This window comes from Onychostoma macrolepis, chromosome 11 (genome assembly GCF_012432095.1).
Source record: "Onychostoma macrolepis isolate SWU-2019 chromosome 11, ASM1243209v1, whole genome shotgun sequence".
In the NCBI taxonomy this organism is placed as follows: Eukaryota; Metazoa; Chordata; class Actinopteri; order Cypriniformes; family Cyprinidae; genus Onychostoma; species Onychostoma macrolepis.
Window position 1 is genome coordinate 11,350,683 of NC_081165.1, and position 23,895 is coordinate 11,374,577.

General features: G+C 35.7%; 1 protein-coding gene across 1 annotated transcript in view; it reads left to right on the forward strand.

The window, feature by feature from the left end:
* The window catches only part of itpr1b (inositol 1,4,5-trisphosphate receptor, type 1b), a 140,989-nt gene that overhangs the window by 73,636 nt on the left and 43,458 nt on the right, over positions 1-23,895 (forward strand). The window contains exons 41-44 of the mRNA XM_058790481.1: positions 4,127-4,162; positions 6,324-6,371; positions 8,710-8,839; positions 10,070-10,257. Of these exons, the coding sequence (XP_058646464.1) occupies positions 4,127-4,162; positions 6,324-6,371; positions 8,710-8,839; positions 10,070-10,257 (402 nt within the window). The remainder of the gene's footprint in view (positions 1-4,126; positions 4,163-6,323; positions 6,372-8,709; positions 8,840-10,069; positions 10,258-23,895) is intronic.

Here is a 23,895-nt window from a genome sequence, read left to right on the forward strand (position 1 = left end):
TATTGATTTTTTTATCTGTTGGTATTTGATAGAATCCATGATGCCGTGTGTCTAAACAAGATGTCCAGGACCTCCAGCAGAAATATAGGCCCACAACATTAAAAATACAGCAGTATATTTCATTGTACACATGGGGTACTTTTTATCCCTGTGTTCACCAAACCCATCTTGAGTGTTTGCTGCTAAAAAGCTCATTTTTTAGTTTCATCTGACCATAGAAGCCAGTCCCATTTGAAGTTCCAGTCGTGTCTGATAACTGAATATGCTGGAGTTTGTTTTTGGATGAGCGAGGAGAATTTTTCTTGAAACCCTCCCAAACAACATGTGGTGATGTAGGTGCTGTTTGACAATTGTTTTAAAAAAAAGTTTTTCTGACCCCGAGACTCAACTATTTTCTGCAATTCTCCAGCTGTGGTCCTTGGAGAGTCTTTAGCCACTTAAATTCTCCTCCTCACCGTGCATTAGGACGATATAGACACACATCCTCTTCCAGACAGTTTCGTAACATTTTATGTTGATTGGAAATTCTTAATTATTGCCCTGATGGTGGCAATACTGCTCTAGCTATTTTCTTAAAGCCACTTCACTAATTTGTGAAGCTCAATTATCTTTTGCTGCACATCAGAAATATATTCTTTGATTTTTCTCATTGTGATGGATGATTAAGAGAATTTGGACTTTGTTTTTTCTCCTATTTATATTTCTGTGAAACAGGAAGCCATGGCTGGATCATAATCCCCCTGGAGTGCTCAAAATTGTAAATATGAATGGGAATATACTTCAGAGATATTTAACTCCATAATAATTTCTAGGGGTGTCAATATTGTGTCCAATGTGTATTTGAGAAAAACATTTCTCACATAATATTTCCTCCCATTTTCAATTGTTTTAGTTCAATGAAAGGTTAAAAAAAATTTTTAATAAAAGATCAAAAGGATTAATGATGCAGATTAATTTTTACAGGCTTTTTTTTTAACATTTATCAAGGGTGTCAATAATTCTGTCCACCACTGTGTATATGTGTGTGTATATATACACATACACACATCCATCCATCCATCCATCCATAAATATACATACAAATATTACAAGGGTACAATCACCTGTTGCGAATCTGATGGATATTTTGCATGATTGCTGTTTTTGATGGTGATTGGGAGGTTGTGTCCTTAGAGCGCATCATGAGTCTGAGCCCTCATACACACTTACACACACACGTGTTCACAGCACATGTGTTCACTGACCATCCCTGCTCATAACATATGACACCTCTCCCTCTGTGTCGCTCTCTTCATCTTTATATTGCATAAGAGAATGTGTCTCCTGTCACAGAGTGTAAGTCTCTGTCTGTGTGTGTGATGTAAGAGGGATGGGGAGGATAATATGGCTTTAGGTGGACAATGCGTCTGTGCTGCTGAGCAGAGAAGCTTATGTAATGTGGATGGAGAGAGCGGGGTGTGCATGTGTGTGCATGTGTGCGTGTGACTGTGTATGCGTGAGTGCGTGTACGTATACGTGTGTGAGTGAAGAGGTGTGTGTGTGTGTGTGTCTCCTTAACCTGGACTGTGCTAGACCCTCTCTCAGCCATAAGTAGTCTTCTTTCTTTCTTTCTTTCTCTCTTTCTTTCTTTCTTTCTTTCTCTCTCTTTCTTTCTTTCTTTCTTTCTTTCTCTCTCTCTCTCTTTCTCTCTCTTTCTTTCTCTCTCTTTTTTTTTTTTTTTTACTCTTATCTCTGCCTGTCTCTTTTTCCATTTTCTTTTAATTTGGTAACACTTTAGTATAGGGACCAGTTCTCACTAGTTGCTTATTAGCATGCCTATTAATTACATATTAGCTGTTTATAAAACTTCTAAAGCACATATTCTGCATGACCATATTCTGCATCCCTAATCCTACCCAATACCAAAACTTAACAGCTACTTCACTAACTATTAATAAGAAGCAAATTAGGAGTTTATTGAGGTGAAAGTCATAGTTAATGGTTTGTTAATAATAACGAGAATTGAACCTTAAAATAAAGTGACCTTTTATTTTTTTATTTATCAGTCTTTCTGTCTGCCTCTGTTTCTGTCTTACTCTCTGTTCTGTTTTTTTCTGTCTGTCATCATCTTTCTTTCTGTCTTTCTCTCATTTTCTTTTTCTACCTCTCTCCCCGTGTTGTTTCATTTTGTTTATATTTTTCATTGTCTTTTCCTGTCTATCTTTTGCTCTGTCCCTCTCTTTCTCTCTGTATGTCTCTCTCTCTCTCTCTCTCTCTCTCTCTCTCTCTCTCTCTCTCTCTCTCTCTCTCTGTCTGTCAGTAGATTGAGTTAGTTCCAGTAGTCAGTGTGTGTCAGTTGGGGTCTGTTGTCCTCGTGTGTACTCTGTTATCTGTGGCTCCTCCTCTGCATGTCTCGTGTCATCCATCAGGGGGAGCTGTGGACACATCCGTCCCCGCGCACGCCGCTGTCCCAGTTTCCTCGCCTTTGTGCAGCACGATTCCTGGACTCCCGCCAGCTCTCAACCAGAGGTTACATAAGACCTGCCCTTCTTTTTTTCCTCGTTTTTTTCCTGGAATCCAGGCTCTTTACTGATGTGTGACCTTCTGCAATAATTGGCAATAAAAGTGCGACGGGCTGTTTACCAAAAGACACTGGCAGTGGTGAAGACCCTCTGGTGGGCATACAACAACCTAAACCCTTTTGTGAACGCAACAGTTCAGTTTCCGTCTTATTAGACTGAAATGCATAAATGAGGTCACCGAGTGAGTTTCCTTCAGGCCAGAGCTTTAAGACAGACACACATTTATGTTATTGAGCTCATCGGGTTAGGAAGTGTGTTTGCAAACCCAACCGTGCTTTTTTAGACAATGACAGTGACTGGAATGAACCCTCGAAGCTTCTCGCCATTGACATGCACCGCAAAGAATAAAGCCGTGATATCAGTGAATGCGCGAGGTGTTTCGTCCCCACACTCGACAAACTTGTGACACACAAACTTGTGACTTGCACTGGGAGAAAAAGTAGCCAAGAGCTCTTTGAAAGTCAGTGTTAAATCGAATTTGGATTCATTACCGGACGGATGTGCAGATGAATGGATGTGCTTTATCGATTTCTCGTGGGGAAATTCACAAGAAAGTGTTTTTATAGCATGTGATGAAAGTGTGCGTTTATGGTGGCTAAAGAGGGACATTTCGCATTCACACCTTGTGTTTTGCAGCAGCATTATTTTCCAGCTGAAAAATGATGTCGCAGAAAGGGAGATTCCTTACTGGTTGCAGTATTACTCACACAAACATGCGCGTGCGTCATGGCTGTTGCTAATTTAGAACCCCCCTCTTTTTCTTTGTTAGAATGGTTCCAGACAACATGCTCAAATTTTCCTCTTTGCATCCTTTTGAAGCAAATGTTTATGATATCAAATGGCACTGAGTGTTTATGCTATCTGAATCTTTTTTTTTTTTTTGGTCGATAGTACTATACTCACACTAGTCATCCTTTTCATTGTCTCTGACATGTCGAACAAGGAACTGTTTGTGTGCCGTGCATGTCGCCTGCTTTGCTCGTTCCGTTTTGCTCTTGCACGACTTTAACTTTTTGATTTTATGTGTCTTTTCTTGTCTTACCGATGCACCAATAATTGTGGAAATACTTACCCGCTCAAACGTTGTGACAGGACCAAACAAGTTGCACATACCTTTTTGAAAATCAACCACACACACAAAAAACACTTTTTTCCACACCCAACTTGGTAACACTTAAGATTAATGTTCTTTTCTGCCAAGTCACGGCTTGAGAATGCATTACATAACTGCTCGAGATTCGGTATTGAAGCCTTTTATCAATTATAATACGTTTGTGTGCCCATTTTAGCCCGTTTTCCCACTGTGATAACCCTTTTTGATAAGCACCTGAAATATAGGCTTACCTGCTGAGGTCATTCAACCCTACGCTGGCATAGATGAATGTGCAGCCTTCCCAATCAGCATATGCTTAAGTGTAGGAAAGTCTATTCTCTCAGGCTGGTTATTTCTGATTGGTCTGATGCACACTGCATTGAGTTTCTAGTTTGTCGAGGGCATTAACACGTTCTAGCAATGCCAGAGACTAATCTGCATTAACTAACTCATGACTTTTTATCTCCATTAGCTTGCACCCCCACCAGAACCAGAGGTCCCAGCAGAGGTGTGTCCAACACATATTCACCCTTCCTGCCAACCTTGGGCTGGGATGTGGGAATATGGGTTGTTGCAGTCAGTAGTTGATTGTCTCATACCATGTTATTTCCTCATTGCATTGCAATAGCCTCTTTATCTCCGCTTTGAGTCATCTCTGCCCATGCAAATGGGAAAGCAAAGCCCCACGCTGGCACACACCACATTTAGATCTTTCCTCTTAGATCTGTTTTCCCCCCTCGGTGTGGAAATATACCAATAAGCTGACATCTTTTTGGTGTTGCTGATTATTGATTGGGATCTGGACGTCAAAACCCATTCATTTTCTCCATTGAGAAGTTACCTGATAACAAATGACCTTTCAAAAGAAGCATACCATGTGCTCGGAGATATATGCTTCTGTAGAAATCGGAATTTGTATGATTTCAGCAATTTTATTTTTAAACCGTGTTTACTAACCAAATTCTAGATTAAATTCCGAAGAAGGATCCTCCAATTAAAGTTGCTGTTATTATGGCAACAAAAAAAAACATGCTCAAAGAATTCAACACATTGACCTTCCACTCCCATGAAACACTGCAAATAATTTAAGTAAATAAGTTTTCCTACACTTTCGAACAACTTGTATATTTGTTTTTTAATATTTTGCTATAATAATTATGTTGAATTTAATAATAATTGTAATTATTGTTAGTATTATTATATTAACAATATTAAGTCAATAGTTTTACATTTTATTGTCATGTCTGTCATTCACTTAGCTTCATGGGATGTGTTTTTGTCATTATTTACTCACCCTCATGTTTTCCAAACATGAGTTTCTTTCTTATGCTGAACACAAAAGAAGATATTTTGAAGAACCAAACAGTTATTGGTTCCCATTGACTTCCATAGTAGGGAAAGAAATGCTATGGAAGTCAATGGGGACCATCGAATTTTTGATTACCAGCATTCTTTAAAATATCTTCTTTTATGTTTAACATAAGAAAGAAACTCATACAGGTTTGGAACGACATGAGGGTGAATAAATGATGACAGAATTTAACTTTTTGGTTGAACTATCCCTTTAATTCCTTGTACTTTTTCATTTTTTTTCTCTGATTTTCGGAAATATTTTGCGAATCCAAATCAAAGTTTACTCACCAAATTTCAGGTTGAATCCTAAAGAAAGATCCTCTATGGATCCCCAATCAGAAAAGTTGCTGTTGCAACAAGAACAGCTAAATTACAGCTAATAATATTTATATTTCTCTGACTTTCCAAAGTTTTCGAAGTTTTTCTTTCATTCTGTGAACTAGTTGAATTGGTTTATGACTTCAAATCCTTCTTTCAGTTCATTTATTTATTTTTGAAATGCCAGTGGAGAAACTGAATGAGGAAGAAACCTTCTGAAACCAAGGCTGCAGAAAAGTGGCCTGTCCTATTGTACATTTTGCATGTACCCACATACTGTATATCCGTGTGTACTGTATGACAGACAGGGAGAAGAAAGGACGAAAAACACACCTACTGCTTTTCCAAGGCAGTTGAGGGCATGGGCCGCAGTGTGTGTCAATAGTACACAGGATCCATTACATAATCTGGATAAAAGTTTTCTCTCTCATTCCTCTCACTCATGGCTTACGTTTCTAGCTTTGGCGCCCTGTGCGGTGCTTATGTAATTAACATGGTTTCATTCCCGCTCTTGCCGCTGTAGCAGCACAGCTACGGTCCGACATAAAACAGATGGCCTGTAGAATAGGTTAGCGGAGTTTGATGCTGCCAAACAACAGAGTACAGAGTATTCATTAAAGGGCAGGAGATTCAAAAACAAATAATATGCAATGCATTGTTTATTAGTTTTCCTGTTTTACCCCTTTCCTGCTTCCTTTCAAAGATTATTTTAGGGCTTTATGGATAAACTGAAGCTCATGCTCCTCTGCTCTGCATGATGTTCCTCAGCGCCTGTCTTCTCACGAACACGAACACGCACATGCGCACACACACACACACACACACACACACACACACCCACCCCAAGCCTCTCATTTAACTGCATGATGTAATCTACCCCACTTTTTTGTGCATGTCTAAATAGTGTACTAATGTTCTCAGTCTTGACCCCTTTCTTTTTTTTATGCTTCTCATTTTTCTTTCCTCCTATTTGCTTTCTGCTAACTCACGTCACTCAGGAGTTTGATCCAAACCAGCCTCAGAAGCAACTGGAGGATCAGAGAAGGGTAGGTAAAGAAATGGGGCACGGGACGCACACCCTGGCCACCGCTTGAGTTGCCTGTTCACAAACTCGCCCTGTTCACACCCTCCTGTTTGATCCAAATGGGTGGAGGCTTCTCTGGATGACTCTTTGCTCTTTAGGTTTGAATTGATCTGTTAATAGGTGATTAACATCGTGATATTGTGTGTGTGGTTCCACGGACTCGGATTCGGGGTGTTTCGAGTGAGCAGTTGGGTTTGTTTTTAACTGTGTAATCACTGAATTAGGATTAGTCTTAATTGGTGTGGTGTCTTGTATCCGAGGCCTCTGGTATTATGAGGTCAGATGCGACTAAGGAAAGGGATCTAGCGTTATCAGATTCTGTCTTCCTTTCTGACCACTTTCTGACCTCTTTCTGACTGAACTAATCAGATGTAACAGGATGAGGTAGGGATTGGTCTTGAGGAGGAGTTGAGTGGCATCCCACAAAGGAAATTAATTCGGGAACACCTTCCTTGAAGCCTATTTATGTAACACATTACTGAGAATTTCCATATTATATATTACAATAATACACCTTTAGACAGTTATAACATACTGCATAACCTATACATAGTTACACCTTTGCTAAGTGAGCACTCAAAGTTTATTATGAGTTATGCTCTTTAAAGGTGTAGCAAGTATTATTATGAAGCAGTATAAGCCAAAGCAATTTAGCATTTTTAATACACTATCATTCAAAAGTTTGGTTAAGATTAGACTGCACTGTAAAAACGGTAATATTGTGAAGTATAACAATTTAAGATAACTATTTTCTATTGTAGTTTTTTTTTTTTTTTTTTTTTTTTAAAGCCTTATTTAGTTCTATGGTGCTCAAGAAATATTTCTTATTATGAATGTTGAAAAAAGTTGTGCTGCTCATTTGTTTTTTATGGGAAAATATTTTTTAGGACCGAAAGTTCAAGTTCAAGAGAAATGTCTTTATTTAGAGGCTTGTTTTAATTTATTTCTATTTTTTTTAAATAGAAATACTTTATATGTCTTTACTATCACTTTTGATCAATTTAACGCATTCTTCCTGAATTAAACTATTAATAATAACTATTAAAGAAAATCTGACTGACTCCGAACACGAACAATAAACAGGCTTCAAGTTAAAGTGGTCATTACATGGATTTTTTCATTTTAATATGTTCCTTGAGGTTTACTTATAACGTTAATAAAGTTTTTTTTTTTTTTTGCACAAAAAAAAAATAAATATGTGGAAAAATTATTATTTTCAACCCTCATTCTGCCCCTCTCTCTGAAACGACCTGTTTTTAAGGGGTGTGTCCTTGAAGTCTTCTCAGTAATCAGCTACTTTTATGATTGACTAACGTCATTGCAAACTAACTGCATCAATGCCCCCTCACTATTGCATTTGAGTGTTTTGACAACATAATCAAAATAAAACAGAGCATTATGAAATCATTTACTTACTGTTTGTGATGCATCTGCAGTCAGATCTAGTATTGCTTCATCTTTCCACAAATGTTTCTTTGTGAACTCTCCATGGCACTGTGCCTCGTTTACAAAACAATATGCTCCGACCAATCCTCAGACACGATCTGGGGTGCCATTAAAAATAAATTATCCACTTGTTACTTGCGCTGGGATCCTTCTGATGTTTGTACAAAGACAAACAAGCTTTTTAAACCTTTCTTTCACACACATCTTTCACTTTTTAAACCTTTCTTTCACACACATCTTTCACTCGCACATCTTTATACTGTAACCAGTGTAAACAAGATGGCGGCAGTGATTGTAATTTCAATTTGCTTTTGACTCACATTTTGCGGCTGAATGCCAGTGGACAGGGGCTATGGTGGGAAGACGACAATTTGTCGATGTCTTGCTCTGGAGGCAGTGTTTATGCAAACGACTGCACCCAGGTGACGTCAGCTTGTCCCTCAGATCCAAAACAAGCCGTTTTTAGAGCTTGATTTAAATAAATGCTTTGTTTATAATGAGGAGGATGTTTTAAGCTATGAAACCTGCAGGACTTTTAATGGTGCAAAGTCCTCTTATATGCCAAAATATCAAAGCAAATTTTTGATTTCTCATGACCCCTTTAAATGTTGGAAAACTCTTTGTTTGTCATTGACCAGCTGTGGAAGGATACGTATGTGTATTTCTCCGTAAAAACAAAAAAGATACAATATAATATCTAAAATTTGTATTAAAAAATAGTTTTTCATAATTTATTTATTGATTTTCAAATCCATCATTTGATGATGTCTGTCATGGTTGCACACTGATGTTCGGCATTGATGATGTATGTCATAATGCCCCCCATGTGACTCCGCCCCCTTCCCTGTTGTCAGAGTGAAGCTTTGAGGCAAGTCCTGGTGAATCGTTACTATGGCAACTTCAAGCCGGGAGGCAGGCGAGACAGTTTGACCAATTTCAGCAATGGGCCGCTCACCCCCGGCGGGCAGACCAAGACTCCTACAGGTTTGTGCAGAACCTTAAGTTTCTTATAATAGATGATTCAAGCTGACCTTTTCAAACATAGACACCAACTTCTTTTTGTAATACCCCACTGCTAAAGATACCTCACCTCCTCCTCGACCACTTTCTTCTTTATGCTATGTGTCCTATATATTCAGAGCCATCGCTGTTGCCAGGCAACAAGAATGTGGCACCTGCACTTCCTGTGTGAATAGCCTCCAGACGAACCTTCTTAAGAAAGTCTAGTTAAAGCAGATATCGCTTTAAGGGAAACTGCAGATGATAGGAAAACTATAAACGTAAACCATAAACGTCATTTATTGAGTACCTGTCCTTAGATTTCATGTAAAGTTAGTGCAACATCTCATCAAAAAGGCCTGTTCGACACTGATTACAGTTGAGTTTTGGTCATGAATTGGTTTGATTTTATTTGATTTTTGTTGTACCATTAAAATTTCATCGGAACTGAAAAAGGGCAGCAATTATATAAGAAATGGACTTGTATTTGGACAAAATTATAATAATTTTAATAAATTATTTACTTCTGTAATTAATGAAATACGTTTTCAGTGAATGTGTGTACATGCACATTAAAATTCAAAATTTTAAAGTAAATCAAAAAGTAATATCAAAATATTGTCATATGATATGTCATATAAATGCATTGAACTGATTAAGCCAATATTCCAGTGCCTGGTAAGATCTTTTAATGTTCATAAAAGAAGTCTCTCATGCTCTCAATGCTGAACTTATTTGATGTAAAATGCAGTAAAAACATAGTTACATTATTATAAAAATAAATGTTTAATTTTTTAAATGTTAAACATTACATATTCAAATATTAAAGTGCATGTTTGTAAATCATTTTTCATATTAGAAATAATTTATTCCTGTGATAGCAAAGCTACATTTTCATATGCTGATTTGGTCAACAATTATATTAAACATTTAACTTGTTACAATCAATGTCAAAAACAGTTGTGCTACTTGATGTATTTTTGGAACTGCAATATGTTGTTTTTGCTGGATTTTTTGATGAAGAGAATGTTAAAAAGAACAGAATTTATTTGCAATAGAAAGCTTTTGTAGCATCAAAAATTTCTTTACTGTCACTTTTGATTAATTCAGTGCGTCCTTGCAAAATAAGTATTTCTTTCAAAAACGTACCCTCTCTTGAAACTTTTGAACTGTGGCATGCATATAATATTTATATTTATTATTCTTTATTCCCAGGAGGTGGTGGAGGTTCAGTGGGCAGTCGAGGGGAGATTAGCCTGGCAGAAGTGCAGTGTCATCTGGACAGAGAAGGTGCATCTGACCTGGTCATTGACCTCATCATGAACGCCACGAGTGACCGAATCTTCCAGGAAAGCATCCTGCTGGCCATCGCTCTGCTGGAGGGAGGGAACCCTGTCATACAGGTGAGATTAGCTGGGGGTTGTTTTTATGACTTACATGAGCTAAGCCTCTGTTCTGCTTTTAAACCTCTCATGTCATGTGCAAAATCTGCACTGAATTCAGATACTGTAGTAAACAGTGATTGTGGCACTTGTGTGTCAGCTGATCCAGGGCATATGTGGTGAAATCAACAGTATACATGACAGAGCTAATTACCATGTGAACTAAAGCATATCCAGACCCTTTATCTGAATTGCTGTTTTGATGCAAGGTGGGGGTTTTGCATATCTCATCTATGTGTAGGAAAGCTATGTCCTTTCCTTTGAAATGCAGGGTATCCTCCCTTGGTGCAAAACAGGAAGAGGGAAGGAGAGCATGCATTGAATTGAGATAAGAAAACACTAATAAGGCCGATACAGGCGGGACAGATAGCTCGGGTCACTGAGGAGTCAGTGGGTAAATTGAAGAAAACAGAAAGTGCAGAGAGAGAGAAAATGAGAGAGGAACTAAAGGAATGCATGGAGGCTAAGGCTGTTTTCAAGAATAGCAACTTTCTACTTAATGAATATATTTATGGTAGGTTAAAATGGCTAAAAATAGGCATTATTAGTAAGTACAGTATTGTACTATAGTATCACACGACCTCATGTTTGTGACATGAACTCATGAAGCTGCATGTTTAAATAATAAGTGTCTCTATATCATCTTGGCAACAAAAATGGGTATTTTTCATTTTTGATATGTTTGTTCATATTTGGCTGTTTTGTATTTTGTAAGAGCCTGATAAAAATGCTAATTTAAAATAATAATAAAAAAAATAATAATTGCAGACGGACTTAGAGGTTTTAGTCATTTTTGTTTTGATGATACTTTTGATGGTTTTTTGTAGGGGTTTTTTTTGTCTATATTTATTTTAGTTTTAGGTTTAGTTATTTTACTACAAGTTAAACAAAATTAAAATTAGAAAAGTTAAAGTTTTTATATATTTTATTTCAGTTAACATTTATTACTTTTATATTTATTAATGTTTTAAAAGCATATATATATATATATATATATATATATATATATATATATATATATATATATATATATATATATATATATATATATATATATATATATATATATATATATATATATATATAATTGTGTGTGTGTGTGTATATATTTGTATGGTTTTGTTTTTGTTTAGCTTAAAGTGGTATACTAGTCATTTTGGCAAAATAAATAATCTGTATATTTTATGCATACAGAAAATGTGCATAAAACCGCTGTATATTGCAGTATTGGCAGTAGTCTGATAGTAATATGTTAATCAGTGACACTAAGGCAAAGCGATCACTCAGATCGTCAACTGGAGGCAGTCCAGTTCAGAGCAGGGCCACACGTCACCGTCTGCAGTCACACAGTCAGGGTTTTGCAGGTGCAGTGTGGTTGCTATGGCAACCTGTCAAATGGCTAGCCTCGATGCAAGGTTGCGCGCGGACAGGGAGGGTGATGCATGGCGGCGGAGGCAGTCAATGTCAAATTTTGTAGTCAGATTGTTGAGCAATTAGATGTCCCGGCCTGGCAGGGCTGGTTTCTATGCTTTTGTATTTGCGTGGGTGCTTTTGTAAATAGGCGCGTTGCATAATCAGCCCTGTTATTAGCATAGGCATTCTACTTGATGATACTACGGCTTCCCAACAGGCACACGCTCACATGACTGCATTACATAAGCCAAGCCCGTGGTGAATAATGTAGAAAACACTCTTGACAGCTCCGCGTCTGTGCTAACTGGGTCACTGTGTGCTTTTGTGATTGAGAGACACAAAAAGAGAGGAAAGTGATTGAGAGGGACAGATACAGGTACACACAAAGAGATAAAAGTGTCCATAATGACGTGAAATGTTGTGTTCTCCTTATCATGACAATGTGGCACCTTTGTTTACCTTATAAAGGCTCACAAAATCTCATACAGCTCAGTCCTTATAAATCTCACAAAACGTGTGGGTCATATTTCACCTCAAAATTACATTAAAACAAGTCAAATAATTATTCTGCAAGAAAATGAAACCTATATTTAGGGATATTTTTACTCAAGTTGTTCTAAAATAGTTTTTCTAACCTTTCAGGTTTTCCAAACCTATGTCAGTTTCTTTCTTTTGCTGAAGATCTGTCTATCTATTACTGTTTTTCAGTTGTGATTTAAAACTGCCACTGTCTGTTCAAATTTAAATATCAAATGATTTAATTATTTTCAATAATTAATTAATGTTTTCAATAATTATTTTAATACTATAAAATAAAACATTAATATAATATAATATAATATAATATAATATAATATAATATAATATAATATAATATAATATAATATAATATAATATAATATAATATAATATAATATAATATAATATAATATAGTTATTATGGTAATAGTTAGTAAGGTAATTATTAAGTTTAGGTATTGGGTAGGATAAAGGATGTAGAATATGGTCATGCAGAATATGTGCTTTAGAAGTACTAATAAACAGCCAATATGTTAATAATATACATGCTAATAAGCAACTAGTTAATAGTGAGAATTGGTCCCTATACTAAAGTGTTAACATATATATTATATATTATATATATATATATATATATATATATATATATATATATATATATATATATATATATATATATATATATATATATATATATATAAACTGTACTGTAATAAGCTTCTTATTTAATTAGATTTTGGGTGTAATTTTGGTCTAGAAATGTTGCAGAATGAAGTGAGTCTGGAGTTTAGGAACTTGCAAATAAATTTTGGTCCCACTTTATATTAAGTGGCCTTAATTACTATGTACTTGCATCAAAAAATAAGTACAATGTACTTATTGTGTTCATATTGTATTGCAAAACACTTGTTACTACTGAGGTGGGATACGGATAAGGTTAGGGATGTTAGGGACGGTTAAGGTGTAAGGGATGGGTCAACAGTGTAATTATAAATGTAATTACAGAAATTACTTACAGATGTAATTACATGCTGGTATTTTTTTTTTTAAATATAAGTACAATGTAAAAATATGTATGTACACAATAAGTGCATTGTACCAAATAATTAATTTAAATGTAAGTACATAGTAGTTAAGGCCACCTAATATAAAGTGGGACCTACATTTCAAACAATTTCAGTCTCTATCCCAGAGAGAAATTTATTTGGAGAAAATGGAAAATGGAAAAAAGAAATGAATGACCATAATATAATAATAATAATGAATAAATAAGAAATTAATTTAAATTAAATTGAATTAATAAATATTCATAGTAAAGAGCTTTAGCTAGGATACAATGATAATTTACATACTGTACATACTATCAGTATAAAGATATTACAACATATATAGCCATGATCTGTAAACACTACTGTTTTTTACATTACAGTGATCCGAATGATATTTTTCATATTATGATAATAAGAATTGAGGATGGAAATGTGCATAAATTCAATTGAAATAATTTTACAATGTGTAAAAAATCTATAATGGTCTTTAAATAGTCTCTTTTTTGTCTCTTTAATTCCAGATAATGTGTTACAAACCTGTTGCGCTTGTCAGCGTCAGCCTCAGTGTGTTGGGTTAGATTGGTTAAGCATTCTTGCAGCGCTAAAAGGGTTTTGTGGATAACCTGCATGACACATTTGCAGCCGGTTTGCAGAGTCATTTGGGTGTCTTTTGAAGGATGTGAAGAAACCACATGAAAGAAGGAGAGAACTAGGGGGTAGTCTGCACTTTAAATGTGTGTATGTGTGTGTGCGGGGTAACATTCTCTAGTGTTAATAGGGGAATTACTGAGTTTACTCATTGTAAATCATCTTCTTTTAAGAGGATTTATTTTGCTGCTACACCTTTCTCAGTAAGTGCTCAGGGTTTGCAAGTTCCTAAACTCCAGATTCACTTCATTCTATATCTCTAGGCCACAATTACACCCAAAAGCAAATTAAATATATAAGAAGCCTATTATACTACAGTTTATATATATGTTAACACTTTAGTATAGGGAACAATTCTCACTATTAACTATTTGCTTATTAGCATGTATATTATTAAAATATTGGCTGTTTATACTTATAAAACACACATTCTGCATGGCCATATCCTACATCCCTAATCCTACCCAATACCTAAACTTAACAATTACTTTACTAACTATTAATAACTATTATATTATATTATATTATATTATATTATATTATATTATATTATATTATATTATATTATATTATATTATATTATATTATATTATATTATATTATATTATATTATATTATATTATATTCAAAATAAATAAATAAAAATTCCGACATCAAAACATTCGTTTAATTTTAATGAATAAACATTAAACACATCTTATTTTTGGAAAATAAAGGGGATCTAATATTGATAATAACATTGAAGACATTGTATGATTATTCCTTAAAGATAAGGTTTTAATAGTTTTAGTAGTAGTCTATTACGTTCTGCCCAATGTCTTCATGTGAAACCGAACTTTTATTTTGACGGGTTGCCGTGAATACCTCTACATTTCTGTGTGTATATGATGAGGATAGTTGGGGGGTGCCGTTGGGGGGTGGGCCGCCCCCCTAAAATAATGGTAGGGGAAACACTGTACAGTGAAGTGGGATATGCATTAAAAACACACACACACACACACACACAAAATTAAAATGAATGAAATTAAAATAGTTAAAATAATGCCACAGTTAAAAAAAATATGCAATGGTTCCTCAAATATGGGGAATTAAATTTTTACTTCTACTGTTTATTTTGAGGTCAAATGTGACCCAGGCATGTTTTAAGAAGATTTCAGATATGAAAGTATGTTGAATTCAAAAGCATTTTGATAAGAACAGGAATTTGGAGGTCCTTGTTGGTTTGCTAGATCATATCTCAAGGGTGTTTAAAGGTTAGTTGAGTCAATAAGCGCATCATTGTCGGCATGACATTTGATAAAAAAAAAAAAGCCATGTGATTGGATGACTGTACCGAGTGACCCGGTATAGATAGTGAAGTGAAACGGGCCAAACAGCGAACCCTGGGTTTGTGGATTTGGTTTGACGTATTACGCAGATTGAATGAAAACCAAAAAAGTGCAGGCAGATCAAGAGGTAATACTAAGCAAGGATGCTCTTGCTGATGTAAGTTCTTTGCTTACTGTAATGTGAGATATTTTGGTACAGGGTTTTTCAATCCTTGTTTATAGATGGTCAGGCAGGTTGATATTTGGCTTAATGCTGCAAAACTATTCCCATGAAAAGAAGAAAGATATCAACTTTAAAGCTCCTCATTAGAGCCATACAAGTGGTCTTTTGTGGCGCTGAGTGAATCTGAAACATATCAGAGGATGAATCGCATTACTTGGCCTTGCATAATATGGCCTGGTTCATGAACAGAGAGGCATTTGTTTGGTCACTGCACAACAACACAAGCCAATTGCCCTCCACAATTTGTTTGTTTACAGAGGTATTCTGAGGTGGTTGTCAGGATAACACATGCTGTTACCAGGGAAAGGGAAAAAGAGGGATGCAATCTGAGGAGAGAGAGGTAATGGACTGAATAATAGGGAAGCAGATAGATTATGCAAAAGTTGAGCGCAGAGCGAGCAAAGCAGGCAGAGAGGATGGGGAAGTGTGTTGTTGAACACAAAGAGAAGTGCGACAGGGCAAACCACATGCTGTCTAGCCTCCCCAACTTCTAGATCTGTGTGGAAATGCGTATCTGTATATTTGTGCACACTTGCTCATGGCTTTACCACATACCTAATATGGACCAGCTACAACAATACAGTAAGAACAAGGGACTTTCCCAAACAGGATTATTGTGCAAGGCTTCTTTTGCATGGACATGGCACTAAATTTAGTCGCCGTGCCCAAACTGACCTGTGCAACGAGGTTTGTCTCGCTCCATTTAGGCCTTGCTGTTTGTTGCAGCAGTTGAAAAAAAAGGCTGTGATTGTGGAAAGGTTTGACAAGAGGACGTGACTAAAGTGCAAATCGTTTTTCCACTCATTTGTTATGGTGATATGTTGTTAAATGTTGTGATGGATGAGTTGAGAGGCTGTCAGAAAGATATTTCAGTTAGTTTTTGTTCAGTATGATTTATACATTTATCAATGTGCACTACCTTTCAAACGTTTGAGGTCAGTAATATAACTTTGGTTTTCAAAGAAATGTATACTTATATTCAGAAAGTATGCTTTTAATTGATCAAAAGTGACAGTAAAGACTTTGACATAGTTCAGGGAAATTCATTAAAGATTCCTGAAAAATATACTGTATTTCCACAAAAATATTAAGCAGTGTGATTAAAATGCTGAAAATTAATCTTTGCCATCACACAAATAAATTAAATTTTAAAATATATTGAAATAGAAAAGTTATTTTAAATTGCAACAATATTTGACAATATTACTGTATTTTTGTTCAAATAAATGCTGTCATTGTGAGCATGAGACACTTATTTAAAAAATAATAAATAAATGCATTTTGCTGGTAGTGTAACAATAAACCAAAAACAGCTTTTTTTTAAAACAGCGTTTTTTTTTTTCGAGCTCAGTGCTGCTTTGTGTACAGCGTTACCAGGGAAACCGCTATTTAAAGCCCCAAAAGCAGCACCTATTGGCAAAGAATGAATTTGCATTTTCATTCAGACCAACGCGAAAAGACCAACAAGTGGGTGGGCAATATGCTAATGTTTCATGTTGATGTCAGCATGAAACGGCTTGGGATTCGTTTTAAAAACGACTCGTTTCAATGATTCGGAGTCGACTCTTTCTTTTGAGAGACAATAAGTTTATACACAGTGCACTTTCAGATTTAAAACTTTGCAGAATGTTTTCATTCACTTAGATCAGCGTTACACACTACATGAAAGGTAATTTTCAAAAATCCATAATAGGGGCACTTTAAGAAATATTTGTTTTAGGAAGCCTTCACACCTCTTAAGACATTTTAAGGAAGCCTTTACTGTTGTCCACAAGATTTGGTCCGAATATTTTATTTTATTTTTTACCTTTTTTATTTTTTTAAGCTGTACAGAACTTTGGTAAACTGTTTTATAGATACATTTTTATTTCCAAAAACAAAAATATTTTATGAAATTGACAGTCTCAATGCTGTCATATTGCTGATATTATGATATGCGTCGTTAGTGCCATCAATGTTATGGCGTTCATCTTGAGCACCTTAGAATCATTGTAGCTAGCTTTGCTTGAGCAAACAATTAAATGTAAATTTTATTTAAAAATTAAATTAACATTTTATATTTAATTTAATTTTCAGCATTTTTTAAAAGATTTATTTAATCTAGTTTCATCTTAAAATCTCCAAATTTGCACTTGTCACGACTAGGCCTCAAGTCTGTGTTTATCATTGCTTTTCCTAAACCACCCACCAGAGTCATCTGAAAGTCACAGGTTGCCATTGAAAAATGATGAGGTCACAGGATACATGAGATCCAATTTCACACACTTGAAGCAGCCGAGAATGAACTGAATAGATATAATTAGGAAGGGTGGAAATTACCATCCTAAATCAGAATCCATTGGCGCTCGGCTCAGATACGGGCCTGTATTCTGTAAAACCTCCAGGCCAGACAGAAGTCGGAAGGGCAGACGGGACTTCATCTGTGGTGAGTAATTCTCAAGTAGGAGTGGGAGGGAATGAGAGACAGCGAGAGTACAGTGCTAAAGCAGAGTGTGTGTGAGAACAGCCGAGTTCTGGATGACCCGTGACGGAAGCGTCGCCCACTCGCTCTACAGCAAGTGGGCAGCAAGCCTGAGACGCTTGAGCAGCTATTCACATACACACACACAATCTCCCGCTCTGTGACGTCGGTGTATGCATTCCTCTGTGACAGAACGATGTAAAATACTCACATCAAACATTCAAGAAGATCAAATATATACTCACAGAGCCAAAGTCCATTTATAAATAGACGCTCATAATCAACCTGTTTTTAAGCAGCATGTCAAAGGTTTTGCAAGAGAGTGGAAAATAAACAAATAAAGGACACCATAAATTTTTTTTACATCATAGATTACTATAGGATAAGTTCTTGGTGAATTGCATGGGTCAAATTTCATTTAGTGCGTGCTAAAACACAATGGTGTTAATAATTTGAAATGATTGTATTATGTAAGAAGAAAATGCGGAGACAGCTGTGCTCAGATCTGAGAAATGCATCAAATTGGCTGCAGAGGACAAAGATAATTCATGTAGCTTACCCATCATTATACTAAAATATTTGACCATAGAATGTCACAGTTGACCAATCAGATGTTTGATGTATTCCAGAGACCTTAAAGGGATAGTTCCAGTGTTGTATTGTTAAATGAAACCATTAAAAATTGTTAATTTAATCTATCTATCTATCTATCTATCTATCTATCTATCTATCTATCTATCTATCTATCTATCTATCTATCTATCTATCTATCTATCTATCATCTATCTATCTATCTATCTATCTATCTATCTATCTATCTATCTATCTATCTATCTATCTATCTATATATATATAAATAATACATATAATACAGGGTGCAATTTGTAGGGGGATGGGGGATGGGGGATTCCTCTGGTCTATGCATCCCAGCCTTTGCTGAATAATTTTTTTTATCCCCGGTGGGGATAAAAAAAATCCCGCCCACCTGCTCCGACGTCCCGATCTAAATCAAATGATTCGCGATACATGAAGTCCCGATCTGAATCGAATGAATCACGATACGCGATCCGATTGGAGCGCTTCGAAACAGTGAATCATTTTGCGACGCAATAGTTTAACTGATTTGGAGTTTCAAAAAGCTCCGTTGATATTGTGTTCTTTTGCTCGCTTTCTCTATATAATTTATTTAAACAATTTCTGTCGTATTAAAAACAGTGTAGTTGGGTCAACCTCCGCCTATAGAGTTTTATACGCTTATAAAAAGTTTTCAAAAGCATCCCCCCCTCTGGTTTTTTCACAAATCGCACCTTGTATATATATATATGTGTATATATATAATTTTTTAATTAAAAAAAAATTCAAATGAAATAAATAGAATATAGCAATGTGTGTGTGTGCGCGTTTTTGTGACAAATGAGGACATAAATTTGTATAATGACAAGGGTATGACATAGGTATTACAAGGAGAAGATGACTTTTCAGGACATTACTCCATGTCCCCACTTTTCAAAACGCTTATAAATCACACAGAATGGAGTGTACTGAAAATCTGAAATAGCACAAAGTTTCCTGTAAGGGGTAGGGTTAGGTGTAGGGCTATAGCACATACAGTTTGTACAGTATAAAAACCATTACACCTATGGGATGTCCCCACTTTTCACAAAAACAAACATACATGTGTGTGTGTTTTAAAAAAAATAAGCATACGAATACATTTTAATACATCTAAACATTGGCAGACTGAAATGTATACGTTTAGGTTGAAGTAATACAATTTCTAAAACTAACGCTGAAATAAAAATAAATTAAAATATTAAAAACCAAAATAAATCAAATTAAATGCAATTAAAATAAATCTGAAAATATAATTCAAAATATTATTAATAAATACTGTAATAGTATCTAAATAATAATTTACACCCTCATTTATTTTTATTTTTATTGTTTTTATTTTATTATAATTTATTTCTTTATTTAGTTAGTTTTGGTGGTGGTGGTGGTGTTTTTCCTTTCATTGTATGGGGCAAAAAAACCTTCTTCAAAATATCATCTTTAAGAATTTCCTATTTGGGTGAACTATCCCTTGAAGCACTCTTTTTTGGCTTTACAGCATATGCTGCATCTTAGTCTCTTTTAAAAAGAGAAAGTGACACATTCATTTGAATGCAGGAGATGAGCCGTGTTATTTTCGCACACACACAGACACACACGTATGGCTCGGCGATTTCCTGAGAAAAGTATAAATAGAAATGTGTTCCCTGCACCTGGGAGGGCAAAGAAGGGTCTCCATCCTTGAGCCTTAGAAATTGGCCCATAGATTGGAATCCAAAGGTCAGGGCTTTTGTTTTGCCTCTATTGTCAGATGATTTTTTTTTATATTGCAGTTGTCATCATCTGGTCAGCTTCTGACTCATGGCTCCATTTGAACCTTATCATTGGTGTTCAAAAGAGACTAGATGCAGAAGAATGACAATGTCACTTTTGAACTCAAAACCTTGACTCTTACTCTAATCAGGCCTGTTATGTAACATTAGAAAAATGGCGTCAGGTGTAGCAGTACAAATTCAAACTGGAGGACTCTTCCTGAGGTTTCAGGTCGCACCCCACACCTGTCGCCTGCCACATAAGTGCACGCACCTCGGTTAAACATTAGCTTGTGACCTACATAACAAACACCCTGTGTGTGTGTGTGTGAGGAGGAAGTGCTTGTGTGCGTTTGTTAATTCCAAGACCTATCAATATTTACACTCTTTTTCAGACTTTGTCACGGTCGCAGTCGTCCTTGGAGATGTTCTGTGCACTTGAAGTTAGCCGTGTGCATAGTATAGCTGTTTTTGCTCACGGCCCTCTTGATTACCGTAAATCCAAACAGCCTCACAAGACACGAGCAGACACACACGAGTGTAATGAAGCACAACAGGTGTGAGTGCTGTTACTCAACAGGCATGTGAGAGTGCGTCTAAAGCTGACCTCGGCTTTATTTACATCCAGCTTTTTAAACCCTTTAAAGCCTAGCATATAAAATAATAGTCAGGAAAAAACAAGTATATGTATGTACATACATACATACATACATACATACATACATACATACATACACACACACACACACACACACACACACACACACACACACATATATATATATATATATATATATATGTATATATATATATATGTATATATATATATATACATATATATATATATATATACATATATATATATATACACTGACCCTAGCCAAATGCAAAACCAATGAAAAACAGTAGGGAAAACAATGTCAGTGGCCTCCACCTGTAAAACCATTCCTGATTTGGGGGTCGTCTCATTGTTGCCCAGCTAGTGCACCTGTTGTTAATTTCATTAACACCAAAGCAGCTGAAACTGATTAACAACCCCTCTGCTAGGAGTTTAATTGACTTGATACTATACTCTGATTAAAAAGTTTTCTTTAAAATTTATAGGGGTATATATAGGGGTGAGAACCAGAAGGGCGCAAGTGACCTTTTTGGTGAAATGGAGATATATATATATATCAAATGAAAGCTCTTAATGAGCTCTTTTCTACTGACAAAAGTACTGTCATCCATGAGTGTACAAATTTTTATTATAAACAATTGAAATCAGTACACAAAGTCAGATCAAACTATGTTAAAATTTTAGTTTTGGCTCTCCTGTAAAGTTGATGATATGTCACTTGCGCCTTTCTGGTTCTCACCCCTCTCTCTCTCTCTCTCTCTCTCTCTCTCTCTCAGTCAATTATAATTTTTAATCTAATATATATAGGGTGAGAACCAGAAGGCGCAAGTGACCTTTTGGTGAAATGGAGATATATATATATATATATATATATCAAATGAAAATACCCACAAACCTGTTTAAAGCTTGTTTTGTGTTAAATGAGAATGTATCAAGTAGACATTACAAATTGTAGCTTTAGAAATAAATATTTTATTTGATTCAACAAAATTTAATACACATAAACATTTAGGCTGCAATGGCCTAACATAAACTATGGAACATAAAAGAAGATAATCTGAAAAACATCTCAGTATTTTTTGTTCATACAATGAAAGTCATTGGTAACCAAAACAGCTTTGTTACCATCCGTCTTCAAAATACCTTCTTTCATGTTCCACAAAAGAAAGGTTTGAAATGACATGAGGGTCAATGCTGCGTTAAGCCCCCCCCCCTTCTGTTACATTCCAATCAAAATAAAAAATGTGATCAAACACTGTATAAAGACGCACACGATATACTCGTGAAATAAAAACAAACTCAATGCGCATGTCATAATTCCATTGGAGGCAAAAAATTATGTACATAAATTAAACAATATTATCGAGTAATAATCTTACAAATCAGCAACAGCCCAGCAAATAAAATTAAATATCACTCACCACTAAAAGGGCTTCTTCCTGCTCTTCTTATAATGCGCTAGAAGTCATAGACATTTTAAAAATGTATAATTTTGTTTCTCAATTTAACAACATAAACTTACAATAGTGAAAGACATCTTCCCTCAGGTATTTGTATTTGTATTTATTAAGCACCGATAAACACAACAGCAGTTGACCATAGTGCTGTACAAATAAAATAAAAATAACCTGTAAAAATAATAACATCAGTAAATGCTGAATAGACACGTTGTGTCGTGCGAACCGCGGTCGCACTGAGCGAATCATAGAATTAAGCCTTTTGCCTTTAAGCCTTTTGTTAAATGTGAGCCAAAATCATCACAATTAAAAGAACCAAAGACTTAAACTACTTCAGTCTGTGTGCATTGAATTTATTTAATACACGAGTTTCACAATTTGAGTTGAATTACTGAAATAAATGAACTTTTCCACGACATTCTAATTTATTGAGATGCACCTGTATATATATATATATATATCAAAGCCTGTCTTACGCCTTGTACCCATCATATATACATATACACATACACATACACACACACACACACACACACACGTTTGTTTTAGTGGTTTACGGGGACTCTCCATAGGCGTAATGGTTTTTATACTGTACAAACTGTATGTGCTATTGCCCTACACCAACCCTACACCTAAACCTACCCCTTACAGGAGACTGTCTGCATTTTTAGATTAAAAAAAAAAACACCATTTAGTATGTTTTTTTTTTAAGCCTTTTGTTTTACAGTGACATAGGCAGTGTCCTCATAAACCACCTTCAAATTGTAATACCTCTGTCATACCCATGTTATTATACAAATTTTGTCCCCAAACCACAAAAACCAGTACACACACACAAACACACACGTATAGAAAACTATACAAACAACACATGTATATTTATATGTGTAAAAACCTTATATTACTAACAACATAAAAATTTGTCTTACATTTACTATACAAAACCTGAAGTGAGATATTGGCAGCTCAACCTGAAGTGAGATATTATATTAAAATGACTTGTACTTGCTTACAAAAAGTGTAAACTATTAATCAGTTGACAGAAGGCACGTAGCAGATTGTGTAAAATTGGCTTTCCATCAGTTCTGATCATTTAAAGGCCTTAGAATGTTGCGTATCAAATATTATGCAGTAGGCTGAATAGTGTTAACCCCCCTCTGTTTCTTATTATTATGGTCTGCCTCATGTGGCATCTTAGTGCTCTCTAATGGATTTAGTAAGTGCACTTGAAATCCTTAAGTTGATGCGTGTATATGCGTGTCGTATTGCAGACTTTCCTTCAGCTGCTGTTGAAGTGTGAAGGACATCTCCCCACATCCCCAGCCGCCGCTGTGCGAGCCGTTCCCGTGGTTACGAGACCGGGTGGGCACGACGGCACTGATTGAGCTTGTGCTTATAAATAGATCTTACATAACATCCTCTTGTTGATGCCAAGTGCTCGGATAGACGAGAAGGGGACGGAGGGAGGGAGGCGGTTGCTGCTTGACCTTTTGCTTTATGCGTTGATGCTGCTATTAGG